The 25527-nt window shown below is 28.0% G+C and overlaps 1 protein-coding gene across 6 annotated transcripts in view; it reads right to left on the reverse strand.

Moving 5' to 3' along the window:
* LOC145187771 (cubilin-like) overlaps positions 1-25527 on the reverse strand; it is a 40531-nt gene that overhangs the window by 3187 nt on the left and 11817 nt on the right. For 3 of the 6 annotated variants that reach the window (XM_090080364.1, XM_090080372.1, XM_090080383.1), the window contains 33 exons: positions 24620-25405; positions 24179-24490; positions 23465-23893; positions 22917-23216; positions 22654-22821; positions 22199-22378; positions 21827-21880; positions 21289-21520; positions 20276-20805; positions 19816-20187; positions 19395-19484; positions 18700-19047; positions 16923-17300; positions 14779-15177; positions 13867-14271; positions 13195-13596; positions 12534-12935; positions 11971-12372; positions 11232-11636; positions 10659-11039; positions 10115-10513; positions 8973-9353; positions 8022-8408; positions 7070-7456; positions 6407-6793; positions 5874-6260; positions 5124-5510; positions 4527-4895; positions 2832-3242; positions 2209-2652; positions 1488-1913; positions 708-1328; positions 499-525 (listed from right to left, as the gene is read on the reverse strand). In XM_090080364.1, coding sequence (XP_089936490.1) covers positions 499-525; positions 708-1328; positions 1488-1913; positions 2209-2652; positions 2832-3242; positions 4527-4895; positions 5124-5510; positions 5874-6260; positions 6407-6793; positions 7070-7456; positions 8022-8408; positions 8973-9353; positions 10115-10513; positions 10659-11039; positions 11232-11636; positions 11971-12372; positions 12534-12935; positions 13195-13596; positions 13867-14271; positions 14779-15177; positions 16923-17300; positions 18700-19047; positions 19395-19484; positions 19816-20187; positions 20276-20805; positions 21289-21520; positions 21827-21880; positions 22199-22378; positions 22654-22821; positions 22917-23216; positions 23465-23893; positions 24179-24490; positions 24620-25405 — 11988 coding nt within the window. Of the gene's footprint in view, positions 1-498; positions 526-707; positions 1329-1487; positions 1914-2208; positions 2653-2831; positions 3243-4526; positions 4896-5123; positions 5511-5873; positions 6261-6406; positions 6794-7069; positions 7457-8021; positions 8409-8972; positions 9354-10114; positions 10514-10658; positions 11040-11231; positions 11637-11970; positions 12373-12533; positions 12936-13194; positions 13597-13866; positions 14272-14778; positions 15178-16922; positions 17301-18699; positions 19048-19394; positions 19485-19815; positions 20188-20275; positions 20806-21288; positions 21521-21826; positions 21881-22198; positions 22379-22653; positions 22822-22916; positions 23217-23464; positions 23894-24178; positions 24491-24619; positions 25406-25527 lie in introns of those variants that run through there. The other 3 variants (XM_090080376.1, XM_090080380.1, XR_016450258.1) reach the window with 3 other exon arrangements.

Genomic DNA, 25527 nt, shown 5'->3' on the forward strand with positions numbered 1-25527 from the left:
CTATAACATTACTTTTTTGGTTTTTTTTTTATTTCTAGTGCTTTCAACAGAAAGTATTAGTATATATTTTAAATCTGTGGTCAGTGAATTCAATTAAAAACTGGTATTTTAATTTATTTTAAGCATTATGTGATGAAGAGTAAGCAGATAAAATCACTTTCTTGTTTCGATTGTCAAAAGTTTGTTACTTTACATGTAATAAAAAAATTAAAAAGCAACTGATGAGTTACCATTTTTAATTTTAGTTAAAAAAAAAGATTTTTATGGACCAAGAACATTAAACATAATGAGTTTTTTATTCAAAAAATAAGAAAAACTAGAATAATGAAGCTTTTTTGTTACTTCTTTAAAGGTTTATATCTTCAGGTTTTTGATACCCAAGTTGTAATGCAATAATCAATTTTAATTTTGCCAGAAGTCAATATTGCTGCTGCATTTAATTAGAAATCTATTTATTTATATAACATTTGCTTTAACCAAGTAAAAATCTTTTCTTACTTTGAACCACATTTTCTTTATTTAGACCTGCAACAAAAAGAATTCAATATTACTCAACTGTGGTTTTTAGAACTTTTAAAACTTTCCAGTCAGAGTTAGTTACAGCTCAAATTAAATTAGTTATTACATATAGTATATTAGCATAATCAATATAAATATTTAGTAAAAACTGCTTTATACTCAATAACTTTAAAATTTTATTTATCTACCTGGAGGTTCTATTGGAAGATTATCTGTTATCATATGAGTGAATGGTGTAGTTTTATAAGGAGCTCTAGTAGAAAGTTGTATTTCTTTAACTGTATTAGTTTCAGAAGTAATTTTTAAATTATTAGGCTTTGTTACAGAAACAATTGGTGTTTTAGTAAAAGAAACAGCTCTCTTGCTGCTTATAGTGGTACTACTAAAGCTTGGAGTAACCTCACCATTTATTCGACTGATTGTCGTTTCAGTTGCTAAATTCTTAGGTGTAAATCCATTTTTAAATTCAAAAAAGTAATTGGCAATAAATCCACCTCTTACATAGGAGTTATCTGTAATAAAGTTTATTTTAAGCACATTAGAATTTGTTCTTATTGTAGAAGGTCCTTTTCCACCACAATAACGTCCCAACAGATTCTCATTGTCTTTTGTGCCATCAAAAATCTCAATGTAGTCTTTCTGACAACCAACTGATGCTTCAAGGTCAAACAAGGTAAAATAAATTACAACGCGATAAGCTCTCGGAGCATGAATTTTGTATGTACAATTCTCATTACTGCGATAACTATATGGATAATCTCTGTGATAAAACTGTTTTTGAGGTGAGGTGAAAACAATCTCACACTTTTCTATTTCAACAAGAAAAAAAATTAGTAGATAAAGTTAATGTGTTAATAAATTTAAAAGAATTTAACAAAATTAAACAGCAAATCATAAATTTAATTGAGCCTTTTTTTTTCTTTTTCTTTTTTTCTTCTGTTAAAAAAAAGTATTAAATAAAAATTGACCTGTACTAAAACCAGTTGAATATTTAGCTGTTGAAGAGGAAACAGGAAAGGCTGTTGTTTTCAGGGATGGATTGTAATCAATCTTCTCAGCATACCATTTCAAAACAAAGCCTCTGTTCATATTTCGATCATCAGAGTAAAAATGTACCAACAATTTATTGCTTGTTGAACGTATATCTGGTATTCTGCTGTTTCCACAAAATCGCCCTAACAACGGTGAACTGGATTTAAGTCCATCTCGAACTGTTAGATAATCATAAAAACAATCTCCAGCAGCTTCTATATCCATCTCAAGAAATGTCAATACAATCAAAGTACCATCTGGGCTTGTTATATACCAATTACAATCTTGATTAGGCAAGTAGTTGTTAGGATAATTTGGATGAGTGATAGTTCCAGATCGATCATAAACTTTGTATTTGCATACTAAAGTAAAAATTAAAAAATACATTGTTAAAAATGATAAAAACAGTAATCATAATAAATAATAGTAATGATAACAATAATGGTAATAATAATCATAACCAATAATAATAATAATGATAATAATAATTATAATGATAATAATAACAATGATGATGATAATCACAACAACAACAACAACAACAACAACAACAACAACAACAACAACAACAACAATAATAACAACAACTAAATATATTTAAAATGCTGCTCTACACTAGAATTCTATTCTACTTTGCATTAAAATTGCAAAACTAACATTTGGATGGTGGTAAAGGAGTTAGTGTAGTAATTGCAAGTTTGTTAGTAGTTAGTTCCTGGAACACACCAGGTTTGTTAGTCGCTAATTCTTCTACCATAGAATCCCATCTTAGCTTAAAACCTTTTCTAGTCTGGCGATCATCTGATCTAAAATGTAAATACATTTGATTGCCAGTTGATTGAGCAAGATGATGCACACCGTTGCCACAGTATGTTCCTATTTTTTGACTAAAATCATTTGAGCCATCAAAAATATCTAAATAATCATAGCTACAGTCACCGCCACTTTCGAGATCAAAATCCTCAAAATCAAGTTGAATAACTCTTCCAGCTTCAACAACAATAAGCCAGTAACAGTCCTTCATTTTTGGGTAGTGATTTGGATAATTTGGAGATGTTATTACACCGTTATTATTAGTAAGTTTAACATTGCATTCAATGACTAAAAAGATTAAGATATTTATAAAATGAAATTTAAAAAAGTCATAAAGAAATTTAAGGAAACAAAAAAAAAATTGTAAAGAAATTTTTTGAAGTGAAATAAAAAAATTTCCCAGTTTAATTTTAAAAATTTATATCAACTTTAAACTAATAGAAACTTAACATAAAAAAACAAACAACCTTGGTCTACTGTTGTAGTTGCTGTTGTTGTTGTTGTTTTTGTAGCTTTTGACTCAACTGAAACATCTTCAACAGCTTCCCACATAAGTTTAAACCCTTTTTTTGTTAGCCTATCATCTGAATGAAAATGTATAAAAGCCCCTCTTCCAGACATAATAAGATCAGATGGTATTACTCGACCACAAAACCTTCCAATAACTTTTCCATTAACTGATTCACCATCTGTGATTTGTATAAAGTCATATGGACAATTCTCACCATCCTCTATGTCCATATCAAAGAATTTTAGCTGTAATCTTTTGTTTTCAGGTACAGTGATTATCCAATAATAATCCTGAAGAAGATCATAGTTTCTTGGGTAATTAGGAGATGTTATTTGGCCACTTTTTCCAAATAAAACCTTTTCAAATGCTGTAAATGTAAAAAATAGTTTTTAAATAGATCTATAACTCATAATTATCAACTCAATATCAAAACCATAAAAATTTTTATATAGAAAAACATATGTAAGAAAAATGTGTTAATATTATTTTGCAATAAAATCATAAATACGCAAAAAAAAAAAAAAACATCAGCAACTTCTACAAAAGATGTTCTTTGCTGTATTTGCTATTTCTATAGAATAATCAACAACAGAGTTAATGAATACTCCAAATCGATACTACTCAAATGGAAAAACCTTGAGGAGAATTTAGGAGAATTATAGGAGAATTTAAATCACTGGGTAGAAATGGGAGAAATAAAATTATTTATCAGCTGAAACAGTAGCAAAAAAAAACACTTAGATAAAGCTAAAATTTTTAATGACAACTTTGTACAAAATTTTTATATACTAGTGGCACAATTGAGAGGATTCTTTTAGTGAGGATTCTAAGTGATTCTCAATTGAGAGGATCAGTATGATTAAAAAAACCAATGTAAATAAACAACAATGAGTTACACTTCTTGAATTCAAATCTATAGAATCAAATTTTATGTGGAGTTTGTAACTTTGCTCTTGAAGATTTTGGTCTTGAAGAAACATCCAAAAATGTTGCTTGTCAAATCACATTTTTCTTAAAGTGATTGCAAGGGTGGTAAAAAATTGTTTTCCCGTGGGAAAATTGGGTATCCTGGTACAGGTTGGATGAAAATATTTTTAAAAATCTTTAAAAGTTGTCTTTGATAAACCCATGTCTTATAGACATGGGTCTATCAAAGACAACTTTTTTAGGTAATTTTGATCAAATCCACTTAGATTGATATATACACATGAGCAAGGTTTCACCTATCATAAAAGTTTATTTTAGAAATTGAGCACTCAGTTAATGATTTGTATTTCAAGAATGCAAGTACACTGAACTTTAACTAGATAATAATAATAATAATAGTAATAATGATAATGATAATGATAATGACAACAACAACAACGACAACAACAACAACAACAACAACATCAACAACAACAACAGCAACAACAACAACAACAACAACAAAAACAACAACAATAATAACAACAACAACAACAACAACAACAACAACAACAACAATAATAATAATAATAATAAAAACTTACAATAACATATTACAATAAAAAAATACAATAACATATTACTAGAAGTTAAATAACTATTTGGTTTATATAATAGAATAATGGTAGATATAATAGAATATAGTCATATATGAATTGGATTACAAAAAGTAAAATATTTATACTTTTGGGGTTAATTTTAGGCTCCTCAGCCACTTTCTGTACAATCCATGCCAATCGAAATCCACGACTAGTAATCTGACTATCAGAGTGGAATTGAATAAAAATTTGATTTCCTACAGAAGTTTTTGATGAAGGTTTTTGTTTACCACAAAACTTTCCCATGTCAACAGCATTTACATCAGCACCATCACGTATTTGAAGATAATCCTTCAAGCAGTTTTCGCTATTTTCAATATCCAGATCAATAAAATCAAATTTGATTTCTTCATCTGGCTGCGCCTTGATCAACCAATACTGATCAGAGTTTTCATTATAGGCATTTGGATAATTAAGAGAGTTTATTTCACCGCTGCTTTCAGTTAATACAATGACTAAAGAAAAGAAAAATAATAAAAAAGTTTGTTAACTAGATAATTACTGCTTATATGGGGCAACACTTTATGGCATAATTAAAATTTACAATCTTATCTGATATAATGTAATTTAGTGTGTGTATATATGTAATTGTTTGCATCCCTTCAATATACTCAGTAATTCAAGCATATACTCTGTTATACATTATTTATAGAAAAGAACATAAAACATATGAAATAAACTACTGTTGGGGAGAATTGTTGTAATAGGAGGTATAGTTGGTTTCAGTTTGAGCAATGCTTCCCATTTTATTAAGAACCCATTCTTTGTGTTCCTTTCATTTGAATGAAAGTGGAGAAACATGCGATTACCAGAACTGAGGAGCAAGTTTGGAAGCAAATTACCACAAAATCTACCAAGAATGTAGCCATTGCTTTCTCCATCTCTTGCAATAAGGTAATCATTGATACAATTGGGACTAGATTCAATGTTAAAAGCAACAAATGACACACGTACAATTTCATTTGGTTCAACTTTGATTAGCCAATAGTAATCCTCATTCACTTCATAATTGTTTGGATATTTAGATGATTTTATTTCACCACTTTTACCCATTAATGTGTACTTGAAAGCTAAATTAAATTTACACTGGGTTACAACAACAATTTAAAAATTAGAATAAAAATTTAAAACAACAGTTAAATAAAAAAATAACGGTTAAAATAACAATTAAAAGGATAACTAAAATTAAAAGAAAATAAATTATAATTTTTCAAAAGTTCAGCTTTAGCTCACAGATAAAAATAGAAAAAAAGAAAAAAAGAACAAACAAATATCTGTGTACAGTTACATTAAAAAGTGACAGAATTGAATTATTTACAAAATATAAAAAACCAAATATATGAAATGTTATATAAGCAATGCTAAAAATGAAAACATATTAATCAGTAATTATTGTTTTGCCTAAAGAACATATTTTTTTTCAGATAAAATACCTTTGGGAACCACTGTTGTAATAATTGTTGTTGTTGGTTTTAACTTGGATATTGTATTCCATTTTAACATAAAACCACTCCTTGTGTTCTGTTCATTTGAATGAAAGTGTATAAACATGCGATTACCAGAACTGCGTTGTGGATTAGGCAGCATCTGACCACAAAACTTACCAATGATATTGTCATTACTTCCACCATCTCTAATAATGATGTAATCTTTATCACAATAACGACTTGTCTCTATGTCAACTGCAATAAATGACACATGTATAATTTCATTTGGTTCAACTTTAATTGTCCAATAGTAATCTTCATTCACTTCATAATTGCTTGGAAAATTTGTGGACTTGATTTCACCATTACTTCCTTGTAATGTATACTCAAATACTAAATTAAAAAAAAGAAGGCAGCTTGATAATTTAAATAAACCAATAATTCTTGTTAAATGTAAACAGCTTCATTTCATTAAAAATAGTTGTTAGAGCTGTTGAATTTAACTTTATTTTATTTTTAAATTTCAAACAAAGAATTACCTTTAGGAGCCACTGTTGTAGTATAAGGTATTATAGGTTTTAATTTCAGCAATGCTTCCCATTTCAGTCTAAAACCACTCCTTGTGTTCTGTTCATTTGAATGAAAATGTATAAACATGCGATTACCAGAACTGCGTAGGGAATTAGGCAGCATCTGACCACAAAACTTACCAATGATATTGTCATTACTTCCACCATCTCTAATAATGATGTAATCTTTATCACAATAACGACTTGTCTCTATGTCAACTGCAATAAATGACACATGTATAATTTCATTTGGTTCAACTTTAATTGTCCAATAGTAATCTTCATTCACTTCATAATTGCTTGGAAAATTGGTGGACTTGATTTCACCATTACTTCCTTGAAATGTATACTCAAACACTAAGTTAAAAAAGATGACTGATTTTATTTAGAACAAAATACTTTAAAATTTATTTCATAAATATTGTACAAAATTAGAAACTTTTAATAGTAAATTTTGTAAACCACATTAAAAAAAATCCAGTGAATTTTTAAATTTGCAAAATTTTTATGCATTTATTTGAAGCATATGCAGTCTATTAATAAGTAAATCACACCTTCATTCGAAATTTTAACCTTCATTTGAAATTTTCTAGGTATTTAGTATACTAAGATTTTAAATAAAAGAATTTTTACCTGAAGGAATTATTTTAGTAGCAGGAATAGTTGTTGGATTCAGTTTTAACAAAGCTTCCCACTTCAATTTAAAACCACTTTTTGTGTTCTGTTTGTTAGAATGAAAGTGGATAAACATGTGATTGCCAGAACTGTGAAGTGGATTAGGAAGCACTTGACCACAATATTTGCTAATGATTTTATCATTACTTTTGCCATCTCTAACAATAATGTAATCATTACCACAACCAGGACTTTCCTCTATGTCAAAAGTAATAAATGACAAACGTATGATTTCATTTTGTTCCACTTTAATTGTCCAATAGAAATCTTGATTAACTTCATAATTGCTTGGATAATTTGTGGACTTGATTTCACCACTACTACCAGTTAATGTATACTCAAACGCTAAAAGAAAGACAACAGGTTGGTATTTAAAACATATGAATTATAAGATTCAAAGAAAAGAAATGAAAATTTTAAAAAAGTTGAACATAAAATAAAGAATAAAATTTATCTAAAATAAATGCAACATTTTTTTAGCTGTTACTTCCTTGTAAAATACTAATTTTAACAATTTAAGTAACAAAATGAGAGATTCTGTTTGAGAGATTAGAATTTTAAAAAAAATAAAAACTAGAAACCAATGATAAATATAAGAAATTATAATATCTCTAAAAATGTGTCACTTTCTTCTCTTGAGTCTTACATATTGAAATAAAAAATATTTAAAGGTTTTTGTCATGCTTTTGTATTAAAGAATTTTTTAAGCTTTTTTTTTTACATCTGCTCTATATAAAGTTATGAAAAGAAATTTCAAACCTTTTTTTTTTTTTTCTTTTTTTTTACTTTTTATATATAAAAAAAAAAAAAAAATTGGATCTGTTGGATTGAACTTATGGTTAGAAAATATTTTTCGTACTTTGTATTGAACTAACCTTATTTTAATTTTAAATTTCAAACAAAGAATTACCTTTAGGAGCCACTGTTGTAGTATAAGGTATTATAGGTTTTAATTTCAGCAATGCTTCCCATTTCAGTCTAAAACCACTTCTTGTGTTCTGTTCATTTGAATGAAAATGTATAAACATGCGATTACCAGAACTGCGTAGCGGATTAGGCAGCATCTGACTGCAAAACTTACCAATGATATTGTCATTACTTCCACCATCTCTAATAATGATGTAATCTTTATCACAATAACGACTTGTCTCTATGTCAACCGCAATAAATGACACATGTATAATTTCATTTGGTTCAACTTTAATTGTCCAATAGTAATCTTCATTCACTTCGTAATTGTTTGGATAATTTGCAGACTTGATTTCACCATTACTTCCTTGTAATGTATACTCAAATACTAAATTTAAAAAAAGTGATGGGAGGTTTTTATTTAACAGACCAGAGATAAATATTTTAAAAAACTAATTGTAAAAAATTATTTAAAGTTATCATTATTGTAAACTGATAGCTTTTTTAATAGCTTAAAAAAATTTTTCAAATCATTTTTTAGCTTTAAAAATTAAAACATCCAGTTAAAAAAAAATCTATAAATTTGTATTAAAAAATTTATATTAATTTATATTAAATCTATATAAAATTTATATTAACATAAGTATTATATCAAAGTTTATACAATCAAAAAAGAAAGTTTAAATTTTGGCTTTTGTAACAATTTTTCACAACATATTTCATAACATATTTCACAACATATTTCATAACATATTTCATAACATATTTCATAACATATTTCATAACATATTTCATAACATATTTCATAACATATTTCATAACATATTTCATAACATATTTTTATATAAATTTAACATAATTTTATATAAATATTAACATACTTTTCATAACATAACATTTTGTAACATATTTCATAACATATTTCAATTTCTTCTAAATAAGTAAGATTTACCTTTAGGAACTATTTTTGTAGAAGTGGATGTTGTTGGTTTTATTTTCAGTAGGGCTTTCCACATCAATCTGAAACCACTCTTTGTGTTCTGTTTGTTAGAATGAAAGTGGATAAACATCTGATTACCAGAACTGTAAAGTGGATTAGGAAGTACCTGACCACAATATTTACCAAGAACTGTATTATCCCCTTCTTTAATAATAATGTAATCATAAATACAATTTGGGCTGTTTTCAATGTCAATATCAATAAATGACACATGTATAATTTCATTTGGTTCAACTTTAATTGTCCAATAGTAATCTTGATTAATGTCATAATTGTCTGGATAATTAGATGATCTAATTTCTCCGTCACTTCCAGTTAATATATACTCAAACACTAAGTTAAAAAAAGATGACATTTGAGGGTGTTTGATCTGCACGATAAATGAAACAAATGAAGTAAATAAATAAATATATGTATAAGTAAATGAAATAAATTGAGCTTTGTTAACTTTACTTCACCTTTTTGTAAGAAAAGAAACTTTTTTTTTTTGTGTGAGCAAAAAATATACTTTGTTGCTTGGAAAGCTTAAAAACTGGCAACAAAGCATGATAACCATGTCATGATAAAAGTTATTAAAAAACTCAGACTTGCCTCTCTCTCCTACTAATTGCATATTTTACAGTCAACATTTATTTTAGATTTTCATGTTGTAGTTGCCATTTTAAAAAAAATGTTTTTCAACAGAATTCTGAAAATAATTACAAACTCGTTAAAAATACTTTTTATTTAGAACTTGGAAGTAGATGCTTAGCTATTTAAAGAATTTTACTTTTAACCATCCACTTCCAATACAAATCAATAGCAGTTTAATGCAATCTCTTGCTCCCATTAATCATAGATGACCAAAAGAGACTTTCAAAAACCTTTCAAAAAAATGCATCAAGAGACCTTTAATAACAAAAAACTAAGAAAGTGTTGACTTTTACTGAGAGCAACTTTTAAGACTGGAAAATTTTTATAAAAATTTGAAAAGTAATTTTTATATTCTTGGTTTTATATTAAACATTTTTTAAAAAAAACTATTATAATCTATTATTTTTATTCTAACCTATATTACTTACTCTTTTGAATATTTTAGTAAGACAAAAAAATACCTTTTGCATTAGGGTCAGGGGTAGTTATGGTGCTTGCTGTGGTAGTTGCTCTGGTTACAAATGTGCTCCATTTAATTTTGAAACCCCTCCTACTTTGTTGATCATCAGAGTGAAAATTGACAAGAACTTGATTACCAGTTGATACAATGTTTTTAGGAAAAGACATTCCACATAAAGTTTCAAGGATATTCGAACTTAATTCTCCTCCGTCCAATATTTTTATGTAATCATACTTGCAATTTTCTTCAAACTCAACATCCATATCTACAACATTCAGCTCAATTTTTTTTCCTTGTGTAGTTGAGATTCTCCAAATACAATCCTTGTTTTTCTCATAGTAGTTGGGGTAGTTGGGAGATAATATTTCTCCTTCAGTTGAACTCAGCAAGAATGAACATTCTAATAAGGAACAGATTTTAGCGTAAAATTCATGTAGAATCATTTATGCTAAAATGATCTGAAATGATTTAATGGTGATTTAAAAATGTAAATTTAAAACGTTTTAAAATCTTAAATAAAAAAAAATTGTATTTTTAAATGTTACCTTCTTTAAGAGTTGTTTGTGGAACTAGAGTAGTAGATTTTCTTTCAATTGCATTCCAATTAAGTAGAAAACCTTTTCCTGTTTTTTGGCTGTCTGAGTGGAAATGTATGAAAATCTCATTTGCTGATGAAATAACTGGATTAGGCAACAGAGTCCCACAATATTTAGCCAAATTTACACCATCTTTACCACCATCTTTTATCTGGAGGAAATCATATTTGCAACTATCATCTGAATCAACATGGAATGCAATAAATGTTACTTGAATTATTTTGTTATTATCAACTCTGATGCTCCAGTAAAAATCAATATTATTGTAATAGTTATCTGGATAATTTGGTGAGGATATTTGGCCACTGTTGCTTGTAAGAAAAATCCTTTCTGTAAACCAAAATGAACTTTATAGCAAAATGTTTTTCATAATAAAAAAAAAAGAAGATAAAAATCATAAACCGCTAATTTTTTTATGCAAGTTTTTTAACTGCAAATTTCTAGTAGGTTAATCCTAAACAAGATTATGCAAATTTGATAAAACAAATTTTTAAAAAAAATTTTTTAATCAAATTTTTCTACCTTCTCGAATACTTGGAGAAGCAGCTTTTAATGTCGCTGTTGGAGAATTTGTTGTAACAATATCAATTGCTTTCCATCTCAAAATAAAACCTTTTCTGGTTTGCTGGTTGTCTGAGTGAAAGTGTATAATTACTTGATTTCCAAATGATGTTATAGCATCTGGCTTTTGAGTACCACAAAATTTTCCAAGGTTACCTCCATTTACATTGTTGCCATCATTAACTTGGATGTAGTCATTTTTACAGCTAAACCCAAACTCAATTTCCATGAAAATAAATGATAATTGAATTATTTGGTTTGGCTTTACCGTTATCCTCCAGTAATAGTCTTTAGAAACATCATAATTATTTGGGTAATTTGGAGAAATAACTTCACCTTCAAGTTCTGAGAGATCAAACTCAAATACTAAAATAAAAAGTTAATTGAAAGTTCTAAAAATCCTCTAGAGAAATTGTAATGCATCACTGTTATTTTTCAAGAATAATGTAAACAAATATATACACACAAAAAGATCATTAGGAAGCAAGTGAGAGATTTTCAAACTAAAACCACGTTTCTTTATTATAAAACTACAATCAAAAATACCCATGACAAACTTTATCAGAGCTATGATCCATTTATTTGTGTTGTTTTTTAGTAAAATAAGTTAAGTTTGAGCAGAATTTATACTTTACAACCCTGCCGCTATATACTGTTTAAAAGTAAACAAAAGACACACAAAAAGATGCATAAAGAATACCTTTTTTTGGAGTTGCTGAAAGTGTAGTTGAAATAGTTGGTGCTTTTGTTTCAATAGCATCAACTGCTTTCCATTTTAATATAAAACCTTTTCTTGTTTGCTGTTTGTCTGAGTGAAAATGTATGAGCATTTGATTTCTAATTGATAGCAGAGGTTTTGGTTCTTGATTGCCACAATATTTGCCCAATTCATCTCCTTTTTCATCTCCACCATCTAAGACTTGAATGTAATCATACCCACAAATTTTATTATCTTCAACATCCATATACTGAAAACGTAATAATATTCTTTTATTGTAACCAACTGATATTTTCCAGTAATAGTCTTTATCAACATCATATTCATTTGGAAAATTTGGAGAAATAATTTCACCTTCCGGCTGAGTAAGCTCAAATTGAAAAACTAGAAAACACAACTTATAATTTTAAAGTGACGAAAAAAACCTAGTGATATGCAATATTCAATATGTATATAAAGCTATACAAAGAAAAACAATTAAGAGAAATTAAGAAAAACTTTAAACCAAGTAAAAAAACCATTAAAAAAACTAAAAAATAGAAAACCTTTTTTGAGAGTTGTTGAAATTGTAGATAAAAATGCTGGAGCTTTTGTTGAAACAGCATCAATTGCCTTCCACTTTAATATAAAACCTTTTCTTGTTTGCTGTTTATCTGAATGAAAATGTATGAACATTCGATTTCCAGATGATATCAATGAATTTGGTTCTTGATTACCACAGAATTTACCGAGGTCTGCAGAACTAAGGTCTCGACCATCTCTAACTTGAATGTAATCAAAATTACAATTAGTCCCACTTTCAACATCAATTGAAATAAATGAGAGCATTATTCTCTGCTGGGGACTTACTGCTATTTTCCAATAGAAGTCTTTATCATTGTCATAGTTGTTCGGATAATTAGGCGAAACAATTTCACCATCAGAATCAAACAACTCAACCTCAATTACTAGATAGAAAACAAATAATATTGTAATGATTTATTTATCTTAACTGACTCTTACTATTTTGACATATTTCTTAACTTGATATAGCATCAAAATTTGAAATAAACTGCAAGTACGATAAACAAATTTAAAATATTTTTAAAATGGTAAATGATAGACTGGCAAAGAATTATCTTTGAAATTTTGAAATGGGTTATTGAAAATAATTATTTTTGAACTAATTCCAAAAGTTATGGAACAAAAAAAAATTTTTTAAATCACCTTTTGATGTAGTTGTCTGTTTGATTTGACGTGTTGTTGTTGGGGGCATGGTACTTACAGCTTCAAATCCTTTCCATTTCAGTATAAAACCTTTCCTTGTTTCCTGGTGGTCAGAATGAAAATGAATAAACATTCTGTTTGAATTAGATATTAAAGGAGCTGGTTCTTCAGTACCACAATACTTTCCAAGATCACTACCACTATTGTCTCTACCATCTCTGACTTGAATAAAATCATACTGACAACTGTCTCCACTTTCAACATTTATTGCTATGAACTGCAGCTTAACTTTAAAACCAAATTTAACTTCAATTTTCCAGTAATGATCTTCATTAACGTTGTAATTAAATGGATAATTGGGAGATATAATTTCTCCATCATTTTCACTTAAAATGTACTCAACTAGAATAAAAAAAAATTGAGTTTTAATAATAAATTACAAAGAATATAAAAAAGAGTTTTGAGAAAGTTTTTATTAGAAAAGTAGAATTTTTTTAACCATATTTATAATATTATTATAATCATAATATTATATTTTTGAAAACTGATTCTTCATTTGTTATTGTTAAAAAATTAAAATGTAAAAATTTCAAAAAATTTCAGTGGTAAAACGAACAAATAAAAAAAAAATTTTCCAACAAATTTTAGGTAAAAAGAAAACATTTTTTGTACCTATTTTGGGCTTCGTTAAAGTAGTTAGAGTAGTGAGGGTTGTTTGAACAGAAACTTGGTTATTTTTCAATGCAGACCATTTCAACTTGAATCCAGTTCTAGTTTGTTGATCATCCGAATGAAAATGTATAAAAATCTTATTATCAACTGATTCAATTGGTTGCGGAATGGTTCGGCCACAAAATTTACCAAGATCTTTTCCACTATCAGCATTATCTCTGATTTGCAAATAATCATATTTACAATTTTGACCACTTTCAATATTCATATCAAGAAATGTTAATTGGATTTTATAACCAGGATCAGCCAATATTTTCCAGTAGTAATCTTTATTTATCTCATATTTTTCAGGATAGTTTGGTGAAATAATCTCTCCAGATTCCCCAGTTAAGACATACTCGTATTCTAAACATTGGTTTAAAAACTTGTAAATTACAAAACCAAAGCAGCATGATCATATTATAATTGTTAATTTATCAGTTTAAACATCAATTTGAAGTAAATAAGCCTTCTTGCTTTAAGATGAAATTCAGTAGTTAATTACTTTTGTAACTTGCGTCAAAATTTGTTTATTTTAAAATAACAAGAGCCCTCAATGAATTGATTTAATCAAATAATAAGATCGAATTACAAAATGTAAATGTACAACATGTAGAAAATGTTGATTTCCTAATCAAAATATTCTTCAAATATTGACAATATTTGTTTTTAACTTTAAACTTGAAGTTGAATAATTTATCATTTTTTGGCTATCAACTTGATACTTGAAGACTTTACTTAAATATCAAGTTAAGGCTATCAACTTGATACTTGAAGACTTTACTTAAATATCAAGTTAACAGCAGAAAAAAAAAAAAAAAAAAAAAAAGAAGACTTGCTTGAAGGCTAGGGTTGGTGTAATTTTTAAAATACCTCTTTTAGCTTCTGTTGAAGATTGAATAGTCACAGGAGTTGTAAACGTATTTACTTCTTCCAATGTCTTTAATGTCAGTTTGAATCCGGTTCTAGTTTGTTGATCATCCGAATGAAAGTGTATAAACACTTGATTATTGGTTGAGATAATAGGTTGTGGAAGATTACGACCACAGTATCTACCAAGTTCTTTTCCACTAGCATCATGATCTCTTATCTGTAAGTAATCATATTTACAATTTTGACCATTTTCAATATTAATATCATTGAATGTCACCCTGATCTTTTTACCAGGATCAGCAACTATGTTCCAGTAATAGTCTTTGTTAACTTCATATTTATCAGGATAATTTGGTGAAGTGATCTCTATAGCCTCTTCAGTCAGTATATACTCATAGACTAAAATTGCAAAAAATTTGTTGAATTTGTAAAAAATTAAAATTTGTAAAAAAGTAAACAAAAAAAGTTTTATAAATAGAAATTATAGTTTTATAAATATAAATTATTAGTGTTGAGAATCTTTTTTTCATAAAATAAAAAGTGGCATAAATAAAAATGATAAATAAATTTTATCCAATGATTAACCAGAGATGCTTACTAAAAGCATTAAAAAATATCTATTAGTAAAAATGTACTATAGCGGCATAAAGTAAGTATACACCATTGAGTTTTGCATACATTTATTATTTTAAGCAATCAAAAACACTGTAAATTGTTGCAAACACAATTTTTATTTATCAGAATCATCAAAAACAACACTCTGTATCAAGAACATGCAGTTTGATCAATATTTAGTATGGTAACCTCGCGCTTTAATAACATGTTTCATACGGTTTGGCATTGACTCAAACAGGCGAGTAATTGTAACATTATCAATATTGTTCCATGCATCTTGCAAAATTAACCAAAGACTATCCAAGTTAGATGACCTCTTTCCTTCAATGTTCTTTGCCATAACGCTCCACAAATTTTCAATCAGATTCATGTCCGGGCTCTGAGCAGGCCAATCAAGTACTGCCACCTGATTACGCCGAAGAAAATCTGTGACAGTCTTGGCCTTGTGGCATGGTGCATTGTCATGCTGAAAGAAGAACGAGTTAAGTTGCCCAAACAGTGCACTAGTAGAAGGAAACATTGTGTTTTGTAGTACATCAATGTACTGGTGTTGGTTCATACTTCCAGTACATCGATAAAGGTGCCCAAGCCCATAGCCAGACATACACCCCCAAATCATTAAACTCTTTCCTCCATGCTTGACAGTTGGCGCAATACAGTTTTTACTGAACTTTTCACCAACTCTTTTTCGCACAATTACTTGTTTGGAACTAAGGAACAACTCGAAAGAACTTTCATCACTGAACAGGACATGTTTCCAATCATCTATTGTCAAGTCTTTGTGTGCTTTGGCAAATGCCAATCGTCGACGAACGTTTGTAGCTGAAAGCAGTGGCTTCTTTGCAGCCACACATCCACAAAGACCTGCTTTCAGAAGGCGCTGACATACAGTTTGAGTTGCCAGAGTAACCCCATGTTCTTCAGAAAGCTACAAGGCCAAGACTGTCACAGATTTTCTTCCGCGTAATCAGGTGGCAGTACTTGATTGGCCTGCTCAGAGCCCGGACATGAATCCGATTGAAAATTTGTGGAGCGTTATGGCAAAGAACATTGAAGGAAAGAGGCCATCTAACTTGGATAGTCTTTGGTTAATTTTGCAAGATGCATGGAACAATATTGATGATGTTACAACTACTCGCCTGTTTGAGTCAATGCCAAACCGTATGAAACATGTTATTAAAGCGCGAGGTTACCATACTAAATATTGATCAAACTGCATGTTCTTGATACAGAGTGTTGTTTTTGATGATTCTGATAAATAAAAATTGTGTTTGCAACAATTTACAGTGTTTTTGATTGCTTAAAATAATAAATGTATGCAAAACTCAATGGTGTATACTTACTTTATGCCGCTATAGTACATACACAATAAACTTTAAAATATCTATTAGTAAAAATGTACATACACAATAAACTTTAAAATAATCATAAATTTGTTAAGCTTGTAAGTTTACATAGTATTTTTATAAAATGACATTTTTAATAAAAGAAATCAAATTTTTAGAGAAAATTTATTCTAACTTTAATACCTGTCTTAGATGTAGTCTTAGATGTGGTCTTAAGTAAAATATCTTGAGCTCTCCATAATAAATGAAAACCTTTTCCAGTTTGTTGATTATCTGTGTGAAAATGAACAGTAACCATATTGCCAGAAGACAGAAGCAGATCTGGAGGTTTATTACCGCAAAATTTTCCAAGATCTTTTGCAATATTAACATCATATATCTTTAGAAAATCAGAAGAACAGCTTGAAACACTTTCAATGTTCATGTCTCTAAACATCATTTCTACATTCTTATTTATGGCAACTGTAATATTCCAAAAGCAATCAAGGTTATTGTCGTAGTCACCAGGATAGTTAGGAGATTTGACTTCTCCATTAGTTCCAGTTTGAGAATAACCACAACCTAAGGGAAAATGGAAGACATTTATATTACCTTTATCATGTAATTGTTTTCTAAAAGTTAACATATAAAAACCCAGTCAAAGGCACAAGCACAGATACACAATTAAATGTAAAGATATGCAGACACAGAAAGTTTTTAATAACCTTAAATACAAATTAAAATAAAGTTTTTTGTAAAGATCTTAATTTTAATTTGTATTCAAGTTTCATTTTGAAACTTGAAATCAAGAAAAAACTTTTTCCTTGGCTTCAAACTTCAAATGCTTTTCATCTTGAGATATCAAGAGAATGTTATATTTGTAAAAAATAAAGACCAAAAGATTGTCTCCAATTATTGCTATCTTCAATAATTTTTTTTTACACAAAAAAAATTTTTTTATCAAAATTCTTTTTTCTTTTCTTACCCGAATGTATAATGAATTGCATCACTTGCATCATCGCATAAATAATTAAGGAATAATGTAATGATGCAATGAATAATGCAATGATGATGATGATGATGATGATGATGATGATGATGATGATGATGATGATGATGATGATGATGATGATGATGATGATGACAACAACAACAACGATGACAATGATGATGATGATGATGATGATGATGATGATGATGATGATGATGATGATGATGATGATGATGATGACAACAACAACAACGATGACAACGATGACAATGATGATGATGATGATGATGATGATGATGATGATGATGATGATGATGATGATGATGATGATGATGATGATGATGATGATGATGATGATGACAACAACAACAACGATGACAATGATGATGATGATGATGATGATGATGATGATGATGATGATGATGATGATGATGATGATGATGATGATGATGATGATGATGATGATGATATTCTTATGTAACAATGTGAGTTAGGCAACTGTTGTTTTTTATTGATTTAGTTTTGTGGAGAGCTTTAGAGTCATATGTATATTTATTTACTTATTGATATATAAATAAATAAATATACATATGACTTACTCTTAGATTAAACATATTCTGTTAAGTTGAAATTTTAAGAAATAAAACTGCATTTAAACCAACAATACATGCTAATAAAACTGCATTTATACCAACAATACATGCTAATAAAACTGCATTTATACCAACAATACATGCTAATAAAACTGCATTTATACCAACAATAATTTAACACTGTACAATTGTACAATAAATATTTTTTATCTATCTTTGCAACATTATTTCATTCCTTGTCTCTAATGCCATATTTTCTTTTACACATTTTGTCAGTTATAAATGTTAAAAAATTTTAAATATTGTATCTATTTAATGTATTAATATCATCTATAACTGTTAATAGATTTTAATATAAATATTTATAATTTACTTTAAAAGTAATAAACAATCCTACTTAATTTTCCATAGGACATTGCTTTCCATCTAATTTTAAATCCTCTTTGTTGACCAATTTCATCAGAGAAAAACTTTATTTGAAGACTTCTCCCTGATGACTTAAAACTTGTACTTTGTCCTTTTTGGCAAAACCGCTGTATACGACCATCATTACTGTCTTTTATTTCAAGATAGTCATAATCACATTTAGCAGAATTTTCAAGATCAATCTCTTCAAATGTAATCTGTATAAATTTGTTCTGATCAACACTTATCACATAGTTACAATTTTGGCCATTTGAGTACTGATAAGGGTAGTTTGGATGAACAATAACACCCCCTTCTCCAACTATATTTCCACCACAACCTAAAAATATAATTGATATTAACAATACAATTAATAACCTTTTAAACTAAATGCAAAAAAACAAAATTGCAAAAATCAAAAATGTTAAGAATAACAAAAAAAAATCTTTAATAGTAATTTGAAAAAATAGCAAAATACTAACATTTTATAACACTATAGAATCCAAGCAATTTAACTGTAATAGGTGTGCTAAATTTTATGTTATACATATAGACTAAATAATACTTTTATTATTCAAGATAAATAATATGATTAACATAGTTTACTCCATTTATGCTATATTATGATTATATGTAACCATTTCTTCAATTTATGCTAACTTGATTTGTGATAAATTGCTGTATTACCTTGAAATATAGGGCCATCTACTGATAATGTGGTTTCTAGTTTTGCTATTGTTGAAGTTACTTTAGAGGTTGATGTAGTAGAGGAAACTTCTACAATAAAATGTGGAAATGCAATATTCTTATAGTTCTAGTAAAACCCAATTTTGTAACGCTTTTCTAAAAACTACCAGTATCAGCAACTTCATACTTAATTTTATGTAAAAAAATTTTCTTTGTGAATTTTCCTATTAAATTTTTTGCACATATTACATAATAATTGATATTTTTTATATATTTATGTTAATATTTATATATATATATATATATATATATAAATATAAATATATATATATATATATATATATATATATATATATATATATATATATATATATATATATATTTATATTAATTGATTTTAATTGATAAAGAAATATTTTACCAGGTGTAGTTAAGATTGATGGTTTTCTTTCGGCTTTCCATGTTCCCAAAAATCCACGCTTCTCATTTTTTTCATCAGAAAAGAATTCGAACCAAGCTCTGTTTCCAAATTTTGCTGATGAAACTTCATTTCCACAGCTTTTTATATGAGATCTTGAGGGAAATTGATTGTCTTGTAACAAAAGCAAATAATCTTTATAACAATTTTCAGACTCTTCAAGTTCAAAATCCTGAAAATCAACTTCCAAATTAGAAAACCCTTGAGGGGCTTTAATTATATACAAACAGTTACTATTGATTAGATAAGAATTAGGATAACCAGGAGAGCTAAATGATCCCATTGGAGCAGAAAAAATCCCACCGCAATGAAATTCTAAATAAATTAAAACCCATTGCATGCACATACTGTAGTATAATCAATTAAATTTACTAAAATCAAATAAGCAAAAACAACAAACAACCTTTGCTTCCTAAAACTCTTCCGTTTATATCTAAACCATAGACTCCATCATAACCTGCGGCTATGTCTACCATTTTTAATCCATTTATTTTCTCCCATGAAACACCTGCAGGGTTTAAGGAATTAACTTTAATTCGTTGAAAAACCTCATTTTGACTGTTTAAAGCCCAGACACTTCCTCCAAAACCAGCAGCAACTTTTTTAAAGTTTCCATCAACTCGATTGACAGAAAGCCTGGCTAATAAATTTGCAGATGGAATATATGCAGAGAAATAGATATTGCCTGATGCATCAATTAACCAATATCCATAAAACCCAATAGATATATCAATATATCCTTTATCAACTAGTTTCCAAGAATTCCCAAAAGGATTTTCATTTGTAATCCCTTGCCGACTTAAAACCTCTCCATCTTTAGATATACCAAAAATTTCATTGTAAGCCCCATAAATAAGTTTTGTAAGTATTTTGTTGTTGTTCTGCATTTTACTCCAATAATCACCAAAAGGATTGTTTGCCTGCACTCCCCAACTAAAAATTGTACTTTTGATTTCAATTAAATACAAATGTCTTTAATTAAAAAAAAAAAAACTCAGCAGCATGCTTCATGATTGCAGCATAACAGTAAGAAAAATATTGATATATAATTCATATATTAATTGATAACTGTACTTTAATTGATATGTTTATTATTAATATATTAAATTGAATTGATATATTAATTAAGTAATGATATATTAATTGATATTATTTATTATATATTATATGCAATTACTCATTATTATCAATTGCATTAAACATAAATTTTTATTTGTTTCTTTTTTGTAAAACTTTGGTTTTCCTGGGCTAAATCTTAACTAAATATATTATTTAGAGAGAACAAAATTATTCTTACAAATACTGTTTAAATTTATAATAAACAAAACTATTGAGGTATTAGATAGAAAAACTCAACCAAAACTCAACAAAACAAAACACTAGATACCAAAACATTACCAAAAAGAAAACACTTACTTATAAAATATATCACCATTTTTATCAATTGCATAAACACCTGACACACCAGGTGATAGTTGTAAGCCTTCTGAGGGCTTTCCAGATTGTGACACATACCAATTATCTTTATTCAAGAAATGCGGATAGCCACTCCTATCAACAGCCCATAAAAATGGGGATTCAATGCTTGCACCAATACTAATGAACTTTTTGTCAGCAGATGACAAATACTTCCAGCTTGATGGTAATACTAATACAAAATTAAATACAATTTAATGTATTATATGTAAAATATAATTATGAAATTTAATATAATTTAACATAATTTAATATAATTTAACATAATTTAATATAATTTAACATAATTTAATGTAATTTATGTAAGATGTAAAACATAATTATGAAATTTAATTTAAGAAAGATGAATATACTTCCATAAAGCAAAAAACTTTTTTTTTTATTGTTTTATAAAACTGCATATTTTAGTTTTTATTTATAATCCTAAATAACTTTATAGCTTTTATGCCTAAACATAAAATAAAAACTTTAAAATTACCAAAGCTTGCAGTAGTAGCAATTGTTGTCTCTTGCGTTGGTAAAACGGGTTTCACTGTAAAACAGATAAAAGATTTAACCAAATAATAAGAAGAATAATCAAAATTATCAATCAATTAACAAGAATAATTAAATAAGCAACAGGATGTTATCAATTTATTTAATTCTAAAAAAACACCAAAGCACACTAAGTAACAATGAATATTTTTCAGTTATAAAAGAATGAAAGTATGAAATATCCAGTATGAAAGTGACAATGAATACTACCAAGTCACATAGATGGTAGTATACAATGAGCAAAACAAAACCATCCAGACAATAATATAAGAATTAAATATAAGAATTAAATATAAAAATCTAAATAAGCAAAAACCTGGTTGATAAAAAAATTTGAATCCTTTCCCATTTTCATTATCATCTGAGATAAATTCAATAGCAATTTTATTAGATGGAAGCTGTATACTTTTCTCAACCAGACCATCACCACACAAAACCAACGGAGAGTCATTATTTGATGTTAATGATTTTATAATCACACTATCCTTTAAGCAAGCTATTAGAAGAATAGAAAATCATGACAAAAGATTCGTGTAATCAATAAAGTTTATAATAAAGAATAAACATTAAATGCATGGTTAAAAAAAGAAGAATATGCATTGTATAATTTATAATACATGTTAAATATTAACAGACATTTTTCTAAAAAAAATTTAACAAAAATTTATTTTTATTTAAAAAATTTGGGGCTAAAATGTTCACAATCACTTAAAACAAGATAACTAAAAACTATTTGTAAAATAAAAAATAAAAATTAATCATGAAACCTACCATCTGATTTCTCAAGATTAAAGCTGACTTGAGAAATTTTCACCTCTTTTCCTTTACCAACATCTATATACCAAACACAATGCTGATTCTCAATATATTGAGTTGCAAATTCTGGATATGTCAATGTTTCTGGACCTGAAGATGTCAAGAACCCACCACACGGTATGTCTACAAAAAAAGAACACGAACTTGGCAACTAAAAATAAAAACATACCTACAAATAAAGTTGTGATAATCAAGATTTTTAGTCAAAAAATCAAAACCTTCATAATTAATCAGCCTTCCATCAGCAAGTAATATAAAAATGCCATTTTTATTTATTTTAACATCACGAATGTTAGATAGTCCTATCTTTTTAAAATCAACACCACGAGGATTTCTGAAGCTTATCCCAACTCTTTCATAGAGTTCATCATTTGCTATAACAAAAACTTTATTTCCATGCCCAGTGAACACTCTGGTAACTCGTACTGAATTTAATGGAACCCCTTTTGGATTTGCATAATTATTATGCTCATAGAACTCCAAGTTTCCACTCTTTACAATCCATATCCCATTTAGGTCTAATAAAAAAAATACATTTAATAATTTTGTAAATTTAAAACAAAAAACTTCACTGAATAAAACAAAAGATCTACTTAATCAAGTTAACAAACCCCAATAATTATAAAATATATTTATGTAAAAATATATTTAATGTCCAAAATAAGTCCGCTAAGAATTTATGTTAAAATTATTATTTTTCTTTAATAATTTAAGCCATTTTTACATGGTAACATGGTAACAATAATATAGCAGATTTTGTTCATACCTTCACTTAAATCCTCCACATTGCTTAAAAAGTATGCGAAACTATTATTAACAGATTGTTCTATGTCTTTCCAAATTACATCTTTTTTTCCTATAATGAAAATATGCTGAGGACCAAATACGAGGCGCTCTCTTTTAGTATTTCCTTTAGGCGTGATTTGAACAGATGCCTCAGAGAAAACAGGTCCAAAACCTTTGCTATAATAGACACTTCCATCTTTTCTTAAAGTAAAAATTCCATCCCATCCAAAGACCATGCTTTCCAAGTTATTCATGAAATTTGATTTTGGGATAAACATATTTCTATTAACAGACAAATATTGATCTGTTTTATCATTATAAACCCACATTTCACTATCAGTAAATGAAAATAATTGGGTGAAGTATCCAGGAACTGTCAATTTCCAACCTTTAGGTAACTCAGTCATTTCTAAAAGTAATAAAATATGAACTGGTGAAAAAGTAAAAAGTAAATTATTTAAGCCAATAACTGTTTATCGTTAACTTATTTGGATGAAATTTTTTAAAGAAACTCAATTTATTACTGAAGTGTGTTCCTTGGAACAACAGCAACATAAATAAACTATAAATGAATAAGTTTTCATTAACTAAAAAAAAAAACAACTTGGAACTGTTAAAATGCTAGACACAACGATGTGCGATTTAAACTTATTTATTTTTATATATTTATTTATTTTTAAAATTTTGTACTTACTATTTACAAAATTCAACTGAAACGTGTCACTCATTACTGCAGCACTCAACTTTTTATATTCTATATAAACTCGATCTCCTTCTATACTGACCAACTCATGGTCTTGGAAAGATGAGCAAATTTTATTTTCTTTGTATGCTGTAGCGCCTGTAAATATCTTTGTAACAGAGGCACAATTGTTTTGATTTGTTGTGATTGAAATGTCTTTATTTTCTAAGTATGTAACAAACCATGTGCATAAACTTGTAGGTCGTTGCCGATGAATAAGCTTAAGAACTTGTGCTTTCTGATAAAATCCAAAACATGAAGATACTGAAGTAAAAAAAAAGAAAAACAATAAATAAACTAATTAACATCAAGTTTCATGATTTTTTTATATAACATTATGCGCTGATTCTGAGGAAAAACTTTTAATAAAAAAAACTAAAAAAACCGGGTTACTTGTTTTTGAATAAATATTTTGACCAACAATGGCAAACACAACTGGTCCAGCGGAAAAATCTACAATTTTTCTGCTATTAAGCAGATAATTTTTACTAGTTGGTTCATCTGCATGTTCTAAATAATGCAGTCCATCTTTGGAAGCATAGACAACAGAGCCATCAAAGCCTGCAGAAACTTTAGGCATTCTTAATGAATCCCATTTAACATTTTCCCATGAAGAAACCCAAGAATATAAATCGGGCCCAATTGATGTTGAATGAAATGTTTTCCATTTACCATCTGCCATTTTCACATATGTTTTCAATGGCGTTGACAAAATAGACATTACCTTGGCTGGAATGTGCATCCAACCAGTCCCTACAGGATTTTGTGGAGAAACACCATTAAGAAAATACAATTTATTTTCGCTTTCTTCAATTGCGTACACAGTGTGGATAGGAGAGGCAGATTCTATTATCTTAACTCGAATGTTTGAAGGTACTTTTAACCATTTATTTTCATTGTAAAGGTAATGGTATGGTGTCCCAGTGCTTTCTTGAATCGCCCACACCCCAGACTCACCAACAGAAAGGTCAATAAAATTTATGTTTCCTTTTTGTTCAATTTTTAAGTTATTGCTTATGGGATCAAAGATTCCGTGGAATGGAAATCTTCCATTAATTCCACCTAAAACCCACACCTCAATTTTATCTTCTTTCGGATATGTGTCTATTTTTAATGGGTTTTCAATCCTCTGTAGTTTTTGAAAATTCCCTTCTTCAATTTGGATGTCATCAATTTCATCTGTTAAAATAAAAATATACTTAAAGTTACTTAATTAAAAAGATCTAAGAAGTGTTAGTTTTCTTTGTATTTTATTGATTTTCCAAGAAAAAAAACTAATTAAAAAAAAACAACAAACAAAA

Source organism: Hydra viridissima, unplaced genomic scaffold, assembly GCF_058129835.1.
Source record: "Hydra viridissima isolate aposymbiotic clone 2 unplaced genomic scaffold, HvirCarnegie_v1 scaffold_1, whole genome shotgun sequence".
Classification (NCBI taxonomy): Eukaryota; Metazoa; Cnidaria; class Hydrozoa; order Anthoathecata; family Hydridae; genus Hydra; species Hydra viridissima.